General features: G+C 44.8%; 1 protein-coding gene across 3 annotated transcripts in view; it reads right to left on the bottom strand.

The window, feature by feature from the left end:
- Positions 1 to 821: 821 nt before the first annotated feature.
- Positions 822 to 23,673, bottom strand: part of robo1 (roundabout, axon guidance receptor, homolog 1 (Drosophila)) — a 384,177-nt gene continuing 361,325 nt past the window's right edge. For all 3 annotated transcript variants that reach the window (XM_031791145.1, XM_031791146.1, XM_031791147.1), the window contains 3 exons: positions 5,503 to 5,778; positions 5,135 to 5,328; positions 822 to 4,636 (listed from right to left, as the gene is read on the bottom strand). In XM_031791145.1, coding sequence (XP_031647005.1) covers positions 4,622 to 4,636; positions 5,135 to 5,328; positions 5,503 to 5,778 — 485 coding nt within the window. In that variant the 3' untranslated portion in view covers positions 822 to 4,621. The remainder of the gene's footprint in view (positions 4,637 to 5,134; positions 5,329 to 5,502; positions 5,779 to 23,673) is intronic.

Raw genomic sequence — 23,673 nt, 5'->3', positions numbered from 1 at the left:
TGAATAGTATTGTATGTCTCTTGTTTATGATGCTTTACCTGGTCTATACTGTACACCTTTAGTAATACTCCTGTGTACTGGAACATTCCATATTGGGAAAGACATGGAATGTTCTGTTTAGTGTGTTTTAGTCTTTAGTTTTAGTCAGAAATCTGAATTCATTGGTAATACAGTAGGTTGGACAATATGCTAAACTATTGGTTTCATGGTATTAACTGAATTAATCCTACAATTTTGAATCAAAATAATATGTTTGCGTCTGCTGCCTCCTGTTGAGTTATAACAGCTGCATCCGAAAGATAAACACATAACAATCAAATGAATTAACAACTTACAGCAACAGTAAGAGACTCATTGTTATTGTTATTAAAGGATATTTTTGATAAATAATGTGGGGAAAAATGACATTTTGGGATTAGTGAATCCTCGGTATGTAGGGCTAACAATAGAGTAATAGCCTTTTTAATGAGATACAACCAATACGCAGAACAACAACACTCATGTCCCTTAGAGAACACAGCCTGCTCACTACCCTTCAACTAAACTGCATCCAAACAGCTGAATGAACAGCACAAAAGTTGCCTTCAAATGATGCCACTCAATGTGGTCTGGCCTGTAGTGCAGCTAAGAACCTGTGTTAGCAGTAGCAGTGGCCGACTCAGGCGTCACATCCACTCCAGAGCTCAGGCCTTTCTGTTTGTATTTGATCTTCAAGTGTAGCGAGGAGAGCTTCAGTGAGAGAGAGGCCCCAGAGGACATCTTAGGGAACATCCCAGTCACCCCATGTCCTTCTGATATCAGAAAAAAAGGAGGGAGCACTAGCAGTTTGAACATTTTTTATTCATATTTTTTTTAAATATTATTTTGCATTTTCGCTTTACGAAACAAATGTTTGCAGATGTCCTATGAATAAACAACAGAACCCTCTCTCCTCAGAGAAGGGATCCACCAACCAATCCCTTCTCTGGAAAATAGATTCTTCTTGTCCAATGGCGGCCTCTCCCGATTCACAAGGTGTCGCCCATTTTCTGTATGTTACATTCTTTTAAGTGCATTAATAGACAATGTAACCATTTGAAATAATGTGCAATGACTGGAACTACGGTCAATTCAAAAAGACATTTACATTGCTGCTATGACCCACAATAACTGTGTCTGTGTTGGGGGTCATCACATGAGCTAGCGTCAGAATCTGAAATGAGCCAATCATGACACAGGGAGTCTGTCAAACCACAGCCATCGTAAACAGCTTATCACCTTTACCAACATCATCATCAGGGTTAACAACTCTTTAGTCATACCTGTTTTCCTCCAGTAAGACAAAAAGGTTCATAGATAAAATGGTTTGAAATAAAGTTTAGTGATTGTGCTTTTAAAACCAAAGTAAAACAAATAACAAACATTGACAATGACCCAAAAATATAACAGTGCATTAGAAAAAGAACGATCCCAAAGTAGCACTTTCTTGGGGCGGCTAAATAATATAGCGATTTACAACATGGATGGAAAACGATAAAATAATTATATTTACTGGCATAATGAAATTATAATTCGCAAAATAAAACAAGGAAGACAAATTTGAAGTACGACAATGGATGCTATACAAAAGGACATTATGTGTACAGGTATATTTACAAGACAGTCCACCCCTCTGCTTGTAACTCATTTTATTACAGTAACACCTTGCTGTATGGGCAAGGCTTCCCACAGATCGTACAGAGGCAAGCCGATCGGGTCAATACCTAGAGTCCACTATTACTCCCTATTGCCTTTGAATAAAACATACACTACATGATCACAAGTACGTGGACACCTGTTTGTTGAACATCTAATTCCAAAATCATGGTTATTAATATGGAGTTTGATGCTATAACAGCCTCCACTATTCTGGGAAGGCTTTCTGCTACATGATGGAACATTGCTGCGGGGACTTGCTTCCATTCAGCCACAAGAGCATTAGTGAGGTCGGGCACTGATGTTCTGCAATTAGACCTGGCTCGCAGTTGGCATTCCAATTCATCCCAAAGGTGTTTGATGGGGTTGAGGTCAGGGCTCTGTGCAGGCCTGTCAAGTTCTTCCACACCGATCTCGTCAAACCATTTCTGTATGTACCTTGTTTTGTTCATGGGGGCATTGTCATGCTGAAACAGTAAAGGGCCTTCCCTAAACTGTTGCCACAAAGATGGAAGCACAGAATCGTCTAGATTGTAACTGTATGCTGTAGCGTTAATGTATCCCTTGACTGGAACTAAGGGTCCTGAACAATGAAAAACAGCCCCAGACTATTATTCCTCCTCTACCAGATTTAACAGTTGGCACAATGCATTAGGGCAGGTAGTGGTCTCCTGGCATCCGATGCCAGATGGTGACGCGTGAATCATCACTCAAGAGAGTGCGTTTCCACTGCTCCAGAGTCCAATGGCGGCAAGCTTTAAACCACTCCATCCGATGCTTCGCATTGGGCATGGTGATCTTAGGCTTGTGTGCGGCTGCTCGGCCATGGAAACCCATTTCATGAAGCCCCCGACGAACAGTTCTTGTTCTGACATTGCTTCCAGGGGCAGTTTGGAACTCGGTAGTGAATGTTGCAAACGAGTACAGATGATTTTTACCCTCTACACGCTTCAGCGGTTCTGTGAGCTTTTGTTGCCTACCACTTCACGGCTGAGCCGTTGTTGCTCCCTAGACGTTTCCACTTAAACATAACAGCACTTACAGTTGACCGGGGCAGCTCTAGCAGGGCAGAAATTTGACAAACTGACTTGTTGGAAAGGTGGCATCCTAAGACGGAGCCACGTTAAAAGTCACTGAGCTCTTTGGTGAGATTGAATGGCTGTGTGCTTGATTTTATACACTTGTCAGCAACAGGTGTGGCTGAAATAGCAGAAACCACTAAGTTGAAGGGGTGTCCACATACTGCTGTATCTACAGTACCAGTCAAACGTTTGGACACACCTACTCATTCAACGCTTTTTCTTTCTGTTGACTATTTTCTACATTGTAGAATAATAGTGAGGACATAAAAACTATGAAATAACACATATGGAATCATGTAGTAACCAACCTTTGCCTCGATGACAGCTTTGCACACTCTTGGCATTCTCTGAACCAGCTTCACCTGGAATGCTTTTCCAACAGTCTTGAAGGAGTTCCAACATATGCTGAGCAGTTGTTGGCTGCTTTTCCTACACTGTGCGGTCCAACTCTTCCCAAACCATCTTAATTGTGTTGAGGTCGGTGATTGTGGAGGCCAGGTCATCTGATGCAGCACTCCATTGCTCTCCTTCTTAGTCAAATAGCCCTTTCCACAACCTGGACGTGTGTTGGGTAATTGGCCTGTAGAAAAACAAATGATAGTCCCACCAACCGCAAACCAGATGGGACAGTGTATCACTGCAGAATGCTTTGGTAGCCATGCTGGTTAAGTCTGCCTTGAATTCTAAATATATCACAGACTGTGTCACCAGCAAGCACCCCTACACCATCACATCTTCTCCTGCATGCTTCATGGTGGGAACCACACATGAAGAGATCATCCGTTCACCTACTCTGCATCTCACAAAGACTCTGCGGTAGGAACTCATGTCTATTGCTTGTGTTTCTTAGCTCAAGCATGTCTCTTATTCTTATTGCAGTCCTTTAGTAGTAATTCAACCATGAAGGCCTGATTCACACAGTCTCCTCTGAACGTTGATGTTGACATGTGTCTGTTACTTGAACTCACCTAAGCATTTATTTGAGCTGCAATCTGAGGTGCAGTTAACTCTAATTAACTTATCTTCTGCATCAGAGGTAACTCTGGGTCTACCTTTCATGTGGCGGTCCTCATGAGAGCCAGTTTAATCATACCGCATAATAGTTTTTGCAACTGCAATTTTCCGGATTGACTGACTTTCATGTCTTAAGGTAATGATGGACTGTCATTTCTCTTTGCTTATTTGACTTGTTCTTGCCATAATATGAACTTGGTATTTTACCAAATAGGGCTATCTTCTATATACCAACCCTACCTTGTTACAACACAACTGATTGGCTCAAATGCATTAAGAAGGAAAGAAATTCCACAAATGGACTTTTAACAAGACACAGCTGTTAATTGAAATGCATTACAGGTCATGATAGCTGGTTGAGAGAATGCGAAGAGTGTGCAAAGCTGTCATCAAGGCAAAGGGTGGCTACTTTGAAGAATCTAAAATAGAACACTTTTGTGGTTACTACATGATTCCCGTGTTATTTCATAGTTTTAATGTGTTCACTATTATTCTACAATGCAGAAAATAGTCAAAATAAAGAAAAACTCTGAAATGAGAAGGTGTGTCCAAACTTTTGACTGGTAGAGTATATAGTGTATCTGCTAATGAGTATTTTGCTTTGGATTCAAGTACCATTCTTTTATCCTCTGGCATTTTTCTTCTGTAAAATGGACATAGAAAATGATCAATTAGAAAAACAATTGGTCTGTTTTCCAGGTGTTTAGAAACACAATTGATGTACAGTATTTGTCAGCAAACATGATGGTGAGATACTGAGATATTTAAAATTGACAGAGGAACGATCACAGCCTTCCTCTTCTCGGAAACTTCATTCTGGACACAACTTCCTGTTCATCCCTTCTAGTAGTTCAGGTCTCCACCATCTAAGGAGAAGGACAACACAACAGACATTTCAACAAGCATCAAAATATATACACAGCATTTCAACAAGCATCAAAATATATACACAGCATTTCAACGAGCATCAAAATATATACACAGCATTTCAACGAGCATCAAAATATATACACAGCATTTCAACGAGCATCAAAATATATACACAGCATTTCAACAAGCATCAAAATATATACACAGCATTTCAACAAGCATCAAAATATATACACAGCATTTCAACAAGCATCAAAATATATACACAGCATTTCAACAAGCATCAAAATATATACACAGCATTTCAACAAGCATCAAAATATATACACAGCATTTCAACAAGCATCAAAATATATACACAGCATTTCAACAAGCATCAAAATATATACACAGCATTTCAACAAGCATCAAAATATATACACAGCATTTAATCTAATCGGCCAATATTGAATCTGCAGTAACACCATGAGTTGGCCAGTCGGCAAGCACTGTACCTCTAAGTCATCGTCTCCTGGTTGGAAGGCCCCAATGTCGTTGGGGTTCCTGCGGGCCCCCGGCCCCCCCTCTCCTCTCCGTCGCCCCCCTGAGCCCCGGGAGGACATAGAGCTGGAGGAGCTGGGGTCCCTGTCTCTGGGACTGTGGACCGTGGGGAAGGAGGGGCGGCTGTAGGGCAGGATGTCCTCTGGTCCTGGGACAAAAGAGGAGAGAGGACACACTGAGAACTTATGTCCTTCAACACAATACATACAGCTATTCCCAATCTAAAGTTGCACTGTCAGAGCGGCATGTCTACAGAGCAGAAAGAACAATATACTGCTAGATTAAATGCCACTAGTTCCATGTCACTAGGTGTTCTCTGTACCTGGGTGTTGGCGTGCCTTGGTGCTGCCCCCCTCCTGTTTGTTCCCTTTCCCTGCACGGGGGATCTTCTGTCTGTCCTGGGTCTCCCGGCGCTCTGAGGAGCTGGTACGGGGGTCCGATCCCTCCCGTGGCCGGTACCCTCCTCCTGAGTCCCCTCTCCTGTCCCTGCCCTCGCCTGCCTTGGGAGACATCATCCCCCGGGCCTCCAGGGCTGTCTTGAAGGGATGTGTGGGGGACTTGAGCCCTGCTGGAGGGGGGATGGGAGGAGGAGGCAGATCTGGAAGATAAACAAAGGAAGAGGAGGACATTAGTTACTCAGTTGAAAACTTGTGTTAGGGTGTGAGATGGAAGATAATGAGTCTATGTGCTCTGGATTAGAGCCAGAGCCTAGCCATTAGAGCCTACCCATTAGAGCCTACCCACTAGAGCCTATCCATTAGAGCCTAGCCATTAGAGCCTAGCCATTAGAGCCTAGCCATTAGAGCCTAGACATTAGAGCCTAGCCATTAGAGACTAGCCATTAGAGACTAGCCATTAGAGACTAGCCATTAGAGCCTAGCCATTAGAGCCTAGACATTAGAGCCTACCCATTAGAGCCTAGCCATTAGAGCCTAGCCATTAGAGCCTACCCATTAGAGCCTAGACATTAGAGCCTAGCCATTAGAGCCTAGCCATTTGAGCCTAGCCATTAGAGCCTAGCCATTAGAGCCTACCCATTAGAGCCTAGAAATTAGAGCCTACCCATTAGAGCCTAGCCATTAGAGCCTAGCCATTAGAGCCTACCCATTAGAGCCTAGACATTAGAGCCTAGACATTAGAGCCTAGCCATTAGAGCCTAGACATTAGAGCCCAGCCATTAGAGCCTACTGTGTATACACATACTGACCAAGCAGAAGCACTCTGGACTGTACTGTGTACACACAGCCTGGGATGACAGATGGGAGACAGTGGGGAGATAAGGGGTAATGGCAGGCAGAGAGGGAGACATGGAACATGGAGGGGAGGGAGGAGTGAAGGGAAAGATGTGTTAGAGGGGAGGAAGTGAGAGAGGGGACAAGGTGAGAGAGGGGACGAGGTGAGAGAAGTGACAAAGTGAGAGAGGGGGGGAAGTGAGAGAGGGGAAGAGGTAAGAGAGGGGACGAGGTGAGAGAGGGGACAAGGTGAGAGAGGGGACAAAGTGAGAGAGGGGACAAAGTGAGAGAGGGGAATAAGTGAGAGAGGGGACAAAGTGAGAGAGGGGAATAAGTGAGAGAGGGGAGACGGGAAAGAGATAAGAAAAAAGGGAAACAAGGAGAGAGAGATGGAGAGAGAGAGAGAGAGAGAGAGATGGAGGAGAAAGAGATGGAAGAAAGAGAGAGATGGAGGAAAGGGAGAGAGATAGAGGAGAGAGATGGAGGAGAAAGAGAGATGGAGGAGAGAGATGGAGTAGAGAGAGAGAGATGGAAGAGGGAGAGGAGAGAGATAGAGGAGAAAGAGAGATGGAGGAGAGAGAGATGGAGGAGAGAGACATGGAGAGAGACATGGAGGAGAGAGAGTGATGAAGGAGAGAGAGTGATGGAGAAGAGAGAGATGGAGAGAGATGGAGGAGAGGGTTAGCAGAGGCGAGCGTGACGGTCAGCAGCTGGCTCTCTGTCCCGCTCCATTTCCCCTGTCGATGAATCAATGCTGTCTGTCCTTGAGTCATTATTCATATGAGCCTGACTGGTGGGCTGCCTAAGCGCTCACACCTCTACAGACACACACACACACAAACAAAACACGCTGCCTGAGAAAAGCCTTGTCTGCTCCGCTTGCGATCGATATCTTTTCATCTTTTAATCAGAGGCCCATTTGAGGGATGGCTCAGCTCTGTGGGCCGGCACGGTCCATAATCCACACAGGATTACAAAGTTAATAAACATAGCAACCAGCCATTGCCACCGCTCACACCCAGCATCCCAACACCGCTCACATCCAGCATCCCAACACCGCTCACACCCAACACCGCTCACACCCTGCATCCAAACCCCGCTCACACCCATCATCCCAACGCCCCTCACACCCAGCATCCCAACGCCGCTCACACCCAGCATCCCAACGCCCCTCACACCCAGCATCCCAACACCGCTCACACCCAGCATCCCAACACCGCTCACACCCAGCATCCCAACACCGCTCACACCCAGCATCCCAACACCGCTCACACCCAGCATCCCAACACCGCTCACACCCAGCATCCCTGAATCACACACTGTAGGAACTTTTTACACACTCGGGGGCTAAAGGGGTTGGCGGTGTGTTTTGTCTGTGTCGCTTTGACCAAATCTGGAAGGTCTAATACACTTTCCTGAATATCCCCCCTCCCCTACACATACACACAACACACACACACCTCCTGAATACACAGTGGGTCAGTCAATATCATAGGGTGGAAAAGCTTCTTTCATTTCTCCCCTGCCTGCTACCTCCGTCAGGATCTGATCAATGCCACTGTCTGTGAGATATAGCCCACTACAGGAGGAGGAGGAGAGGAGAGGACAGCCAGGCAGATTTATGGACACATGGAGGTGAGGAAAGAGGCCAGGTTTCAATGGCAGGGCCCGTATCCACAAAGCATCTCCGAAAAGGTCCTAGGAATTCTGTTAAAACCTGTTATAAGACTTCAGAAACTCCCAGCTCAGAGTGGGTTTTAGGAGGATGTTAAGACAGCGCTCAGACAAATCCTGAGCCAGGAGTAAAATCAAATCAGAAACGTTTCTCAGCTATTCACCACAGATTGAGGTAACGCAAAGGAAGGATAGTGATTTTTATTAATTTATTTTACTAGGTAAGTCAGTTAAGAACAAATTCTTATTTTCAATGACGGCCTAGGAACAGTGGGTTAACTGCCTGTTCAGGGGCAGAACGACAGATTTTGTACCTTGTCAGCTCGGGGATTTGAACTTGCAACCTTTTGGTTACTAGTCCAATGCTCTAACCACTAGGCTACCCTGCCGCCCCAATGACAGATAGTCATTGACCAACTCGTAAATTATTGGGAATAACCAATCACGCTGTGAACTCTATAACACGTGTGAGACAAACACAGTGAATGTGACTGTACATCAAATGTTGCCATGGTAAAACGTTTGATATCATTTTCGCCTGACATGATCACTCTGCCTAATTCTTGATTAATATGTTTGCATGCGTAACCTTTTCTTTCTTTTTAACCATTTCTGATATTTGTAATAATGTGATAGGGATAATGCAATGAATCATGCAGTATAAAGGTTGTTAAGTGGAATTCTGATATTTGTAATAATGTGATAGGGATAATGCAATGAATCATGCAGTATAAAGGTTGTTAAGTGGAATTCTGATATTTGTAATAATGTGATAGGGATATATATATACCATATATATCAACATGTAGGGGGTACACTACCATATATATCAACATGTGGGGGGTACACTACCATATATATCAACATGTGGGGGGTACACTACCATATATATCAACATGTAGGGGGTACACTATAGTATATATCAACATGTAGGGGGTACACTACCATATATATCAACATGTAGGGGGTACACTACCATATATATCAACATGTAGGGGGTACACTACCATATATATCAACATGTGGGGGGTACACTACCATATATATCAACATGTAGGGGGTACACTACCATATATATCAATATGTAGGGGGTACACTACAGTATATATCAACATGTAGGGGGTACACTACCATATATATCAATATGTGGGGGGTACACTACCATATATATCAACATGTAGGGGGTACACTACCATATATATCAATATGTAGGGGGTACACTACCATATATATCAATATGTAGGGGGTACACTACAGTATATATCAACATGTAGGGGGTACACTACCATATATATCAACATGTGGGGGGTACACTACCATATATATCAACATGTAGGGGGGACACTACCATATATATCAACATGTAGGGGGTACACTATAGTATATATCAACATGTAGGGGGTACACTACCATATATATCAACATGTGGGGGGTACACTACCATATATATCAACATGTGGGGGGTACACTATAGTATATATCAACAAGTAGGGGGTACACTACAGTATATATCAACATGTGGGGGGTACACTATAGTATATATCAACATGTAGGGGGTACACTATAGTATATATCAACATGTAGGGGGTACACTACAGTATATATCAACATGTAGGGGGTACACTACCATATATATCAATATGTGGGGGGTACACTACCATATATATCAACATGTAGGGGGTACACTACCATATATATCAACATGTAGGGGGTACACTACCATATATATCAACATGTGGGGGGTACACTATAGTATATATCAACATGTAGGGGGTACACTACCATATATATCAACATGTAGGGGGTACACTACAGTATATATCAACATGTAGGGGGTACACTACCATATATATCAACATGTACACTATAGTATATATCAACATGTGGGGGGTACACTACCATATATATCAACATGTAGGGGGTACACTACCATATATATCAATATGTGGGGGGTACACTACCATATATATCAACATGTAGGGGGTACACTACCATATATATCAACATGTAGGGGGTACACTACAGTATATATCAACATGTAGGGGGTACACTACCATATATATCAACATGTACACTATAGTATATATCAACATGTACACTACAGTATATATCAACATGTAGGGGGTACACTACCATATATATCAATATGTGGGGGGTACACTACCATATATATCAATATGTGGGGGGTACACTACCATATATATCAATATGTGGGGGGTACACTACAGTATATATCAATATGTGGGGGGTACACTATAGTATATATCAATAGACCTGACTGCCCTTAACCAACACAAAAACATCCTATGGCGTTCTGCATTAGCATCGAACAGCCCCCGTGATATGCAGCTGTTCAGGGAAGCTAGAAATCATTATACACAGGCAGTTAGAAAAGCCAAGGCTAGCTTTTTCAAGCAGAAATTTGCTTCCTGCAACACTAACTCAAAAAAGTTCTGGGACACTGTAAAGTCCATGGAGAATAAGAACACCTCCTCCCAGCTGCCCACTGCACTGAAGATAGGAAACACTGTCACCACTGATAAATCCACCATAATTGAGAATTTCAATAAGCATTTTTCTACGGCTGGCCATGCTTTCCACCTGGCTACTCCTACCCCGGACAACAGCACTGCACCCCCAACAGCAACTCGCCCAAGCCTTCCCCATTTCTCCTTCTCCCAAATCCATTCAGCTGATGTTCTGAAAGAGCTGCAAAATCTGGACCCCTACAAATCAGCCGGGCTAGACAATCTGGACCCTTTCTTTCTAAAATTATCTGCCGAAATTGTTGCCACCCCTATTACTAGCCTGTTCAACCTCTCTTTCGTGTCGTCTGAGATTCCCAAAGATTGGAAAGCAGCTGCGGTCATCCCCCTCTTCAAAGGGGGGGACACTCTTGACCCAAACTGCTACAGACCTATATCTATCCTACCGTGCCTTTCTAAGGTCTTCGAAAGCCAAGTCAACAAACAGATTACCGACCATTTCGAATCTCACCATACCTTCTCTGCTATGCAATCCGGTTTCAGAGCTGGTCATGGGTGCACCTCAGCCACGCTCAAGGTCCTAAACGATATCTTAACCGCCATCGATAAGAAACATTACTGTGCAGCCGTATTCATTGATCTGGCCAAGGCTTTCGACTCTGTCAATCACCATATCCTCATCGGCAGACTCGACAGCCTTGGTTTCTCAAATGATTGCCTCGCCTGGTTCACCAACTACTTCTCTGATAGAGTTCAGTGTGTCAAATCGGAGGGTCTGCTGTCCGGACCTCTGGCAGTCTCTATGGGGGTGCCACAGGGTTCAATTCTTGGACCGACTCTCTTCTCTGTATACATCAATGAGGTCGCTCTTGCTGCTGGTGAGTCCCTGATCCACCTCTACGCAGACGACACCATTCTGTATACTTCCGGCCCTTCTTTGGACACTGTGTTAACAACCCTCCAGGCAAGCTTCAATGCCATACAACTCTCCTTCCGTGGCCTCCAATTGCTCTTAAATACAAGTAAAACTAAATGCATGCTCTTCAACCGATCGCTACCTGCACCTACCCGCCTGTCCAACATCACTACTCTGGACGGCTCGGACTTAGAATACGTGGACAACTACAAATACTTAGGTGTCTGGTTAGACTGTAAACTCTCCTTCCAGACCCATATCAAACATCTCCAATCCAAAGTTAAATCTAGAATTGGCTTCCTATTTCGCAACAAAGCATCCTTCACTCATGCTGCCAAACATACCCTTGTAAAACTGACCATCCTACCAATCCTCGACTTTGGCGATGTCATTTACAAAATAGCCTCCAATACCCTACTCAACAAATTGGATGCAGTCTATCACAGTGCAATCCGTTTTATCACCAAAGCCCCATATACTACCCACCATTGCGACCTGTACGCTCTCGTTGGCTGGCCCTCGCTTCATACTCGTCGCCAAACCCACTGGCTCCATGTCATCTACAAGACCCTGCTAGGTAAAGTCCCCCCTTATCTCAGCTCGCTGGTCACCATAGCATCTCCCACCTGTAGCACACGCTCCAGCAGGTATATCTCTCTAGTCACCCCCAAAACCAATTCTTTCTTTGGCCGCCTCTCCTTCCAGTTCTCTGCTGCCAATGACTGGAACGAACTACAAAAATCTCTGAAACTGGAAACACTTATCTCCCTCACTAGCTTTAAGCACCAACTGTCAGAGCAGCTCACAGATTACTGCACCTGTACATAGCCCACCTATAATTTAGCCCAAACAACTACCTCTTTCCCAACTGTATTTAATTTTTATTTATTTATTTATTTTGCTGCTTTGCACCCCATTATTTTCTACTTTATTTCTACTTTGCACATTCTTCCATTGCAAAACTACCATTCCAGTATTTTACTTGCTATATTGTACTTACTTTGCCATCATGGCCTTTTTTGCCTTTACCTCCCTTCTCACCTCATTTGCTCACATTGTATATAGACTTGTTTATACTGCATTATTGACTGTATGTTTGTTTTTACTCCATGTGTAACTCTGTGTCGTTTTATCTGTCGAACTGCTTTGCTTTATCTTGGCCAGGTCGCAATTGTAAATGAGAACTTGTTCTCAACTTGCCTACCTGGTTAAATAAAGGTAAAATAAAAATAAAAAAATAAATAAAAACATGTGGGGGGTACACTACAGTATATATCAATATGTGGGGGGTACACTACCATATATATCAATATGTGGGGGGTACACTACAGTATATATCAATATGTGGGGGGTACACTACCATATATATCAACATGTGGGGGGTACACTACCATATATATCAATATGTGGGGGGTACACTACCATATATATCAACATGTAGGGGGTACACTACAGTATATATCAATATGTGGGGGGTACACTACCATATATATCAACATGTAGGGGGTACACTACAGTATATATCAATATGTGGGGGGTACACTACCATATATATCAATATGTGGGGGGTACACTACAGTATATATCAATATGTGGGGGGTACACTACCATATATATCAACATGTGGGGGGTACACTACCATATATATCAATATGTGGGGGGTACACTACCATATATATCAATATGTGGGGGGTACACTACCATATATATCAATATGTGGGGGGTACACTACCATATATATCAATATGTGGGGGGTACACTACCATATATATCAATATGTGGGGGGTACACTACCATATATATCAATATGTGGGGGGTACACTACCATATATATCAATATGTGGGGGGTACACTACCATATATATCAATATGTGGGGGGTACACTACAGTATATATCAATATGTGGGGGGTACACTATAGTATATATCAACATGTGGGGGGTACACTACCATGTATATCAATATGTGGGGGGTACACTACAGTATATATCAATATGTGGGGGGTACACTACCATATATATCAATATGTGGGGGGTACACTACCATATATATCAATATGTGAGGGGTACACTATAGTATATATCAACATGTAGGGGGTACACTACCATATATATCAATATGTGGGGGGTACACTACAGTATATATCAATATGTAGGGGGTACACTACAGTATATATCAACATGTACACTATAGTATATATCAACATGTGGGGGGTACACTACCATATATATCAACATGTACACTATAGTATATATCAACATGTAGGGGGTACACTACCATATATATCAACATGTACACTATAGTATATATCAACATGTGGGGGGTACACTACCATATATATCAACATGTACACTATAGTATATATCAACATGTAGGGGGTACACTACAGTATATATCAACATGTAGGGGGTACACTACCATATATATCAATATGTAGGGGGTACACTACCATATATATCAACATGTAGGGGGTACACTACAGTATATATCAACATGTAGGGGGTACACTATAGTATATATCAACATGTAGGGGGTACACTACCATATATATCAACATGTAGGGGGTACACTACCATATATATCAATATGTGGGGGGTACACTACCATATATATCAACATGTAGGGGGTACACTACAGTATATATCAACATGTAGGGGGTACACTACCATATATATCAACATGTAGGGGGTACACTATAGTATATATCAACATGTAGGGGGTACACTATAGTATATATCAACATGTAGGGGGTACACTACCATATATATCAACATGTAGGGGGTACACTATAGTATATATCAACATGTAGGGGGTACACTACAGTATATATCAACATGTGGGGGTACACTATAGTATATATCAACATGTAGGGGGTACACTACCATATATATCAACATGTGGGGGGTACACTATAGTATATATCAACATGTAGGGGGTACACTACCATATATATCAACATGTAGGGGGTACACTACCATATATATCAACATGTAAGGGGTACACTACAGTATATATCAACATGTAGGGGGTACACTACCATATATATCAACATGTAGGGGGTACACTACCATATATATCAACATGTAGGGGGTACACTACCATATATATCAACATGTAGGGGGTACACTACCATATATATCAACATGTAGGGGGTACACTACCATATATATCAACATGTAGGGGGTACACTACCATATATATCAACATGTAGGGGGTACACTACCATATATATCAACATGTAGGGGGTACACTACCATATATATCAATATGTGGGGGGTACACTACCATATATATCAATATGTGGGGGGTACACTACCATATATATCAATATGTGGGGGGTACACTACAGTATATATCAATATGTGGGGGGTACACTATAGTATATATCAACATGTGGGGGGTACACTACCATATATATCAATATGTGGGGGGTACACTACAGTATATATCAATATGTGGGGGGTACACTACCATATATATCAATATGTGGGGGGTACACTATAGTATGTATCAACATGTAGGGGGTACACTACCATATATATCAATATGTGGGGGGTACACTACAGTATATATCAATATGTAAGGGGTACACTATAGTATATATCAACATGTACACTATAGTATATATCAACATGTGGGGGGTACACTACCATATATATCAACATGTACACTATAGTATATATCAACATGTAGGGGGTACACTACAGTATATATCAACATGTAGGGGGTACACTACCATATATATCAATATGTAGGGGGTACACTACCATATATATCAACATGTATGGGGTACACTACAGTATATATCAACATGTAGGGGGTACACTATAGTATATATCAACATGTAGGGGGTACACTACCATATATATCAACATGTAGGGGGTACACTACCATATATATCAATATGTGGGGGGTACACTACCATATATATCAACATGTAGGGGGTACACTACCATATATATCAACATGTAGGGGGTACACTACCATATATATCAACATGTAGGGGGTACACTACCATATATATCAACATGTAGGGGGTACACTACCATATATATCAACATGTAGGGGGTACACTACCATATATATCAACATGTAGGGGGTACACTACCATATATATCAACATGTAGGGGGTACACTACAGTATATATCAATATGTGGGGGGTACACTACCATATATATCAATATGTGGGGGGTACACTACCATATATATCAATATGTGGGGGTACACTATAGTATATATCAACATGTAGGGGGTACACTACCATATATATCAATATGTGGGGGGTACACTACAGTATATATCAATATGTAAGGGGTACACTATAGTATATATCAACATGTACACTATAGTATATATCAACATGTGGGGGGTACACTACCATATATATCAACATGTACACTATAGTATATATCAACATGTGGGGGGTACACTATAGTATATATTAATATGTGGGGGGACCTTCACATACAGTATTTCATCTTCCTCTGTTCATTCCTGGTAAGAGGACTAGCCCTAGCCCTTAGACCCTAACTTCTATACCCTAGCCCTTAGACCCTAACTTCTATACCCTAGCCTTTAGACCCTAACTTCCCTAGCCTTTAGACCCTAACTTCTATACCCTGGCCCTTAGACCCTAACTCCTAGAACCTAGCCCGTAGACCCTATCTCCTAGAACCTAGCCCTTAGACCCTAACTTATATACCCTAGCCCTTAGACCCTATCTCCTAGAACCTAGCCCTTAGTCCCTAACTTCTATACCCTAGCCCTTAGACCCTAACTTCTATACCCTAGCCCTTAGACCCTATCTCCTAGACCCTAGCCCTTAGACCCTAACTCCTAGAACCTAGCCCTTAACTTCTATACCCTAGCCCTTAGACCCTAACTTCTATACCCTAGCCCTTAGACCCTAACTCCTATACCCTAGCCCTTAGACCCTAACTTCTATACCCTAGCCCTTAAACCCTATCTCCTAGATCCTAGCCCTTAGACCCTAACTTCTATACCCTAGCCCTTAGACCCTATCTCCTAGACCCTAGACCTTAGACCCTAACTCCTAGAACCTAGCCCTTAGACCCTAACTTCTATACCCTAGCCCTTAGACCCAATCTCCTAGACCCTAGCCCTTAGACCCTAACTCCTAGAACCTAGCCCTTAGACCCTAACTTCTATACCCTAGCCCTTAGACCCTAACTTCTATACCCTAGCCCTTAGACCCTAACTCCTAGAACCTATCCCTTAGACCCTAACTTCTATACCCTAGCCCTTAGACCCTAACTTCTATACCCTAGCCCTTAGACCCTAACTTCTATACCCTAGCCCTTAAACCCTATCTCCTAGATCCTAGCCCTTAGACCCTAACTTATATACCCTAGCCCTTAGACCCTATCTCCTAGAACCTAGCCCTTAGACCCTAACTTCTATACCCTAGCCCTTAGACCCTATCTCCTAGAACCTAGCCCTTAGACCCTAACATCTATACCCTAGCCCTTAGACCCTAGCCCTTAGACCCTAACTTCTATACCCTAGCCCTTAGACCCTATCTCCTAGACCCTAGACCTTAGACCCTAACTCCTAGAACCTAGCCCTTAGACCCTAACTTCTATACCCTAGCCCTTAGACCCTATCTCCTAGACCCTAGCCCTTAGACCCTAACTGCTAGAACCTAGCCCTTAGACCCTAACTTCTATACCCTAGCCCTTAGACCCTAACTTCTATACCCTAGCCCTTAGACCCTAACTCCTAGAACCTAGCCCTTAGACCCTAACTTCTATACCCTAGCCCTTAGACCCTAACTTCTATACCCTAGCCCTTAGACCCTAACTTCTATACCATAGCCCTTAAACCCTATCTCCTAGATCCTAGCCCTTAGACCCTATCTCCTAGAACCTAGCCCTTAGACCCTAACTTCTATACCCTAGCCCTTAGACCCTATCTCCTAGAACCTAGCCCTTAGACCCTAACATCTATACCCTAGCCCTTAGACCCTAGCCCTTAGACCCTAACTTCTATACCCTAGCCCTTAGACCCTATCTCCTAGACCCTAGACCCTAACTCCTAGAACCTAGCCCTTAGACCCTAACTTCTATACCCTAGCCCTTAGACCCTATCTCCTAGACCCTAGCCCTTAGACCCTAACTGCTAGAACCTAGCCCTTAGACCCTAACTTCTATACCCTAGCCCTTAGACCCTAACTTCTATACCCTAGCCCTTAGACCCTAACTCCTAGAACCTAGCCCTTAGACCCTAACCTCTATACCCTAGCCCTTAGACCCTAACTTCTATACCCTAGCCCTTAGACCCTAACTTCTATACCCTAGCCCTTAAACCCTATCTCCTAGATCCTAGCCCTTAGACCCTAACTTATATACCCTAGCCCTTAGACCCTATCTAATAGAACCTAGCCCTTAGACCCTAACTTCTATACCCTAGCCCTTAGACCCTATCTCCTAGAACCTAGCCCTTAGACCCTAACATCTATACCCTAGCCCATAGACCCTAGCCCTTAGACCCTAACTTCTATACCCTAGCCCTTAGACCCTATCTCCTAGACCCTAGACCTTAGACCCTAACTCCTAGAACCTAGCCCTTAGACCCTAACTTCTATACCCTAGCCCTTAGACCCTATCTCCTAGACCCTAGCCCTTAGACCCTAACTGCTAGAACCTAGCCCTTAGACCCTAACTTCTATACCCTAGCCCTTAGACCCTAACTTCTATACCCTAGCCCTTAGACCCTAACTCATAGAACCTAGCCCTTAGACCCTAACTTCTATACCCTAGCCCTTAGACCCTAACTCCTAGAACCTAGCCCTTAGACCCTAACTCCTAGACCCTAGACCCCAACTCTCTCATCACCTCTCATCTCATTTCTCTCCTCCCCTATCACCTCTCACCTCCCGTATCACCTCTCTCCACCTCTCTACTCCCCATCACCTCTCTCCTCCCCATCGACTCTCTCCTCCCCCATCACCTCTCTCCTCCCCATCACCTCTCTCCTCCCCATCACCTCTCTCCTCCCCGTCACCTCTCTCCTCCCCGTCACCTCTCTCCTCCCCCGTCACCTCTCTCCTCCCCCGTCACCTCTCTCCTCCCCATCACCTCTCTCCTCCCCCATCACCTCTCTCCTCCCCCATCACCTCTCTCCTTCCCCATCACCTCTCTCCTCCCCCATCACCTCTCTCTTCCCCTATCACCTCTCTCCACCCCATCACCTATCTCCTCCCCCATCATCTATCTCCTCCCCCATCATCTATCTCCTCCCCCATCACCTCTCTCCTCCCCTATCATCTCTCTCCTCCCATATCACCTCTCTCCTCCCCCATCAACTCTTTCATCCCCCATCACCTCTCTCCTCCCCTATCACCTCTCTCCTCCCCCATCACCTCTCTCCTCATCTATCATCTCTCTCCTCCCCTATCACCTCTCTCCTCCCCCATCACCTCTCTCCTCATCTATCACCTCTCTCTTCCCCTATCACCTCTCTCTTCCCCTATCACCTCTCTCCACCCCATCACCTATCTCCTCCCCCATCATCTATCTCCTCCCCCATCATCTATCTCCTCCCCCATCATCTATCTCCTCCCCCATCACCTCTCTCTCCTCCCCTATCACCTCTCTCCTCCCCCATCAACTCTCTCCTCATCTATCATCTCTCTCCTCCCCTATCACCTCTCTCCTCCCCCATCACCTCTCTCCTCCCATTTTCACCTCTCTCCTCCCCATCACCTCTCTTCTCCCGTATCACCTCTCTCCTCCCCCATCACCTCTCTCATATCCCATCATCTATCTCCTCCCCCATCACCTCTCTCCTCCCCTATCATCTCTCTCCTCCCCTATCATCTCTCTCCTCCCCTATCACCTCTCTCCTCCCCCATCACCTCTCTCCTCATCTATCATCTCTCTCCTCCCCTATCACCTCTCTCCTCCCCCATCAACTCTTTCATCCCCCATCACCTCTCTCCTCCCCTATCACCTCTCTCCTCCCCCATCACCTCTCTCCTCATCTATCATCTCTCTCCTCCCCTATCACCTCTCTCCTCCCTTATCACCTCTCTCCTCCCCCATCACCTCTCTCCTCCCCCATCACCTCTAGCCTCCCCCATCACCTCTCTCCTCCCTTATCATCTCTCTCCTCCCCATCACCTCTCTCCTCCCGTATCACCTCTCTCCTCCCCCATCACCTCTCTCATCTCCCATCATCTCTCTCCTCCCCCATCATCTCTCTCCTCCCCTATCACCTCTCTCCTCCCTTATCACCTCTCTCCTCCCCCATCACCTCGCTCCTCATCTATCATCTCTCTCCTCCCCTATCACCTCTCTCCTCCCCCATCACCTCTCTCCTCCCCCATCACCTCTCTCATCTCCCATCATCTCTCTCCTCCCCCATCATCTCACTCCTCCCCTATCACCTCTCTCCTCCCCTATCACCTCTCTCCTCCCCATCACCTCTCTCATCTCCCATCATCTTTCTCCTCCCCCATCACCTCTCTTCTCCCCCATCACCCATCTCCTCCCCCATCATCTATCTCCTCCCCCCATCATCTCTCTCCTCCCCTATCATCTCTCTCCTCCCCTATCACCTCTCTCATCCCCCATCAACTCTTTCGTCCCACATCACCTCTCTCCTCCCCTATCACCTCTCTCCTCCCTTATCACCTCTCTCCTCCCTTATCACCTCTCTCCTCCCCCATCACCTTTCTCCTCCCCCATCACCTCTCTCCTCATCTATCATCTCTCTCCTCCCCTATCACCTCTCTCCTCCCTTATCACCTCTCTCCTCCCCCATCACCTCTCTCCTCCCCCATCACCTCTCTCCTCCCCATCACCTCTCTCCTCCCGTATCACCTCTCTCCTCCCCCATCACCTCTCTCATCTCCCATCGTCTCTCTCCTCCCCCATCATCTCTCTCCTCCCCTATCACCTCTCTCCTCCCGTATCACCTCTCTCCTCCCTTATCACCTCTCTCCACCCCAATCACCTCTCCGTCACTCACCCCGCTCCCTCACTACAGGACACGGCAATAACTTCCAAATGAAAATGAAAAACCATTCAGATCAAATCCAATCTGTGACCAAACCAGACTGATAGACAGACAGCCAGGGCTGGAGAACTGTCTGTCTCCTCTCCTCCTTACTCCTCTCAGACACACATAAGGAACAAAGAGGGGGAGTGAGGGAGGAGGGAGGAGATGGAGGGAGCTGGAGGAGAGCAGAGTGAGGGGTGGAGAGATTACTTCAAAGGGATGGGTTGGGGTGGAAGGCAGGATGGAGGGATGGAGGGGAGGAGAGGAGGAGGGGCTAGAATTTGGTGCAGTGATAGCTGGTCTGGCTCAGAGAGGGGCTGGATATTAAATCTCCCTGTCAAGTGCTTCCAACACACAAGGACACCTCACAGTAAGAGGAGAGCCAGCTCCACACACACACACACACACACACTCACAACACACACACAGACACACATATGCACGTATGCACGCACACACACACACAAACACACATACACGAACACACACATCTACCCACACACATCTATCCACACACACACACAAATTCCATTTGCAAAAGCTAAATCCCAGAGGAGTACATAACTAAAATGTCCAGTTTTGTTGTAACACGTGGGCACACATTAAACAATCAATAACCTTAAAGTTGACATACTTCACTTTGACAAGGATAAGCATATTCCTGGTGCTGTGCGTTGTTACTCTGTAGTTGGTCCCTGCCTTGTTTATTCCTGGCTCCTGGAGTGGAGGACAGGGGGCCACTTCAATAAGCACCTGGGTTAATTTCATTAGTGGCTAGCTGGAGAGGAAGACATCCCAGTGTCAGCAGCAGCAGAACGGGCTGGAGCTGGACCGTAGTCCCCTGAAACAGACCCCCTCCATTCTACCCCAGTCTGCTCTGCTCTGCACAGCTGCAGATTGTGAACGATGCTTGGCGTGCATGCACACACACAAGAGGAGAATGATTAAAGCTCTGACTTATGACATACTCACACTCACTCACTCATGGACACTGCGTCTCAGACAGGCACCATATCATATATCACATGGGTGGGGCTGGGTAGTGAGGTATTACAGTAGTAGGGGACTAGAATACAGATGGATCCATGGTACAGCTCCAGTCCTCATTATGAGATATTAGGGGACTAGAATACAGATGGATCCATGGTACAGCTCCAGTACTCATTATGAGGTATTAGGGGACTAGAATACAGATGGATCCATGGTACAGCTCCAGTCCTCATTATGAGGTATTAGGGGACTATAATACAGATGGATCCATGGTACAGCTCCAGTCCTCATTATGAGGTATTACAGTAGTAGGGGACTAGAATACAGATGGATCCATGGTACAGCTCCAGTACTCATGAGTTATTACAGTATTAGGGGACTAGAATACAGATGGATCCATGGTACAGCTCCAGTACTCATCATGAGGTATTACAGTAGTAGAACACTAGAATACAGATGGATCCATGGTACAGCTCCAGTACTCATTATGAGATATTGCAGTAGTAGAACACTAGAATACAGATGGATCCATGGTACAGCTCCAGTACTCATTATGAGATATTGCAGTAGTAGAACACTAGAATACAGATGGCAAACAGATTACCGACCATTTCGAATCTCACCATACCTTCTCTGCTATGCAATCCGGTTTCAGAGCTGGTCATGGGTGCACCTCAGCCACGCTCAAGGTCCTAAACGATATCTTAACCGCCATCGATAAGAAACATTACTGTGCAGCCGTATTCATTGATCTGGCCAAGGCTTTCGACTCTGTCAATCATCATATCCTCATCGGCAGACTCGACAGCCTTGGTTTCTCAAATGATTGCCTCGCCTGGTTCACCAACTACTTCTCTGATAGAGTTCAGTGTGTCAAATCGGAGGGTCTGCTGTCCGGACCTCTGGCAGTCTCTATGGGGGTGCCACAGGGTTCAATTCTTGGACCGACTCTCTTCTCTGTATACATCAATGAGGTCGCTCTTGCTGCTGGTGAGTCCCTGATCCACCTCTACGCAGACGACACCATTCTGTATACTTCCGGCCCTTCTTTGGACACTGTGTTAACAACCCTCCAGGCAAGCTTCAATGCCATACAACTCTCCTTCCGTGGCCTCCAATTGCTCTTAAATACAAGTAAAACTAAATGCATGCTCTTCAACCGATCGCTACCTGCACCTACCCGCCTGTCCAACATCACTACTCTGGACGGCTCTGACTTAGAATACGTGGACAACTACAAATACTTAGGTGTCTGGTTAGACTGTAAACTCTCCTTCCAGACCCATATCAAACATCTCCAATCCAAAGTTAAATCTAGAATTGGCTTCCTATTTCGCAACAAAGCATCCTTCACTCATGCTGCCAAACATACCCTTGTAAAACTGACCATCCTACCAATCCTCGACTTTGGCGATGTCATTTACAAAATAGCCTCCAATACCCTACTCAACAAATTGGATGCAGTCTATCACAGTGCAATCCGTTTTATCACCAAAGCCCCATATACTACCCACCATTGCGACCTGTACGCTCTCGTTGGCTGGCCCTCGCTTCATACTCGTCGCCAAACCCACTGGCTCCATGTCATCTACAAGACCCTGCTAGGTAAAGTCCCCCCTTATCTCAGCTCGCTGGTCACCATAGCATCTCCCACCTGTAGCACACGCTCCAGCAGGTATATCTCTCTAGTCACCCCCAAAACCAATTCTTTCTTTGGCCGCCTCTCCTTCCAGTTCTCTGCTGCCAATGACTGGAACGAACTACAAAAATCTCTGAAACTGGAAACACTTATCTCCCTCACTAGCTTTAAGCACCAACTGTCAGAGCAGCTCACAGATTACTGCACCTGTACATAGCCCACCTATAATTTAGCCCAAACAACTACCTCTTTCCCAACTGTATTTAATTTTTATTTATTTATTTATTTTGCTGCTTTGCACCCCATTATTTTTTATTTCTACTTTGCACATTCTTCCATTGCAAAACTACCATTCCAGTATTTTACTTGCTATATTGTACTTACTTTGCCATCATGGCCTTTTTTGCCTTTACCTCCCTTCTCACCTCATTTGCTCACATTGTATATAGACTTGTTTATACTGCATTATTGACTGTATGTTTGTTTTTACTCCATGTGTAACTCTGTGTCGTTTTATCTGTCGAACTGCTTTGCT

This window comes from Oncorhynchus kisutch, linkage group LG15 (assembly GCF_002021735.2).
Source record: "Oncorhynchus kisutch isolate 150728-3 linkage group LG15, Okis_V2, whole genome shotgun sequence".
Taxonomy (NCBI): Eukaryota; Metazoa; Chordata; class Actinopteri; order Salmoniformes; family Salmonidae; genus Oncorhynchus; species Oncorhynchus kisutch.
The sequence above is the reverse complement of the archived record's forward strand: the minus strand, read 5'-3'. Positions and strand labels throughout refer to the sequence as shown.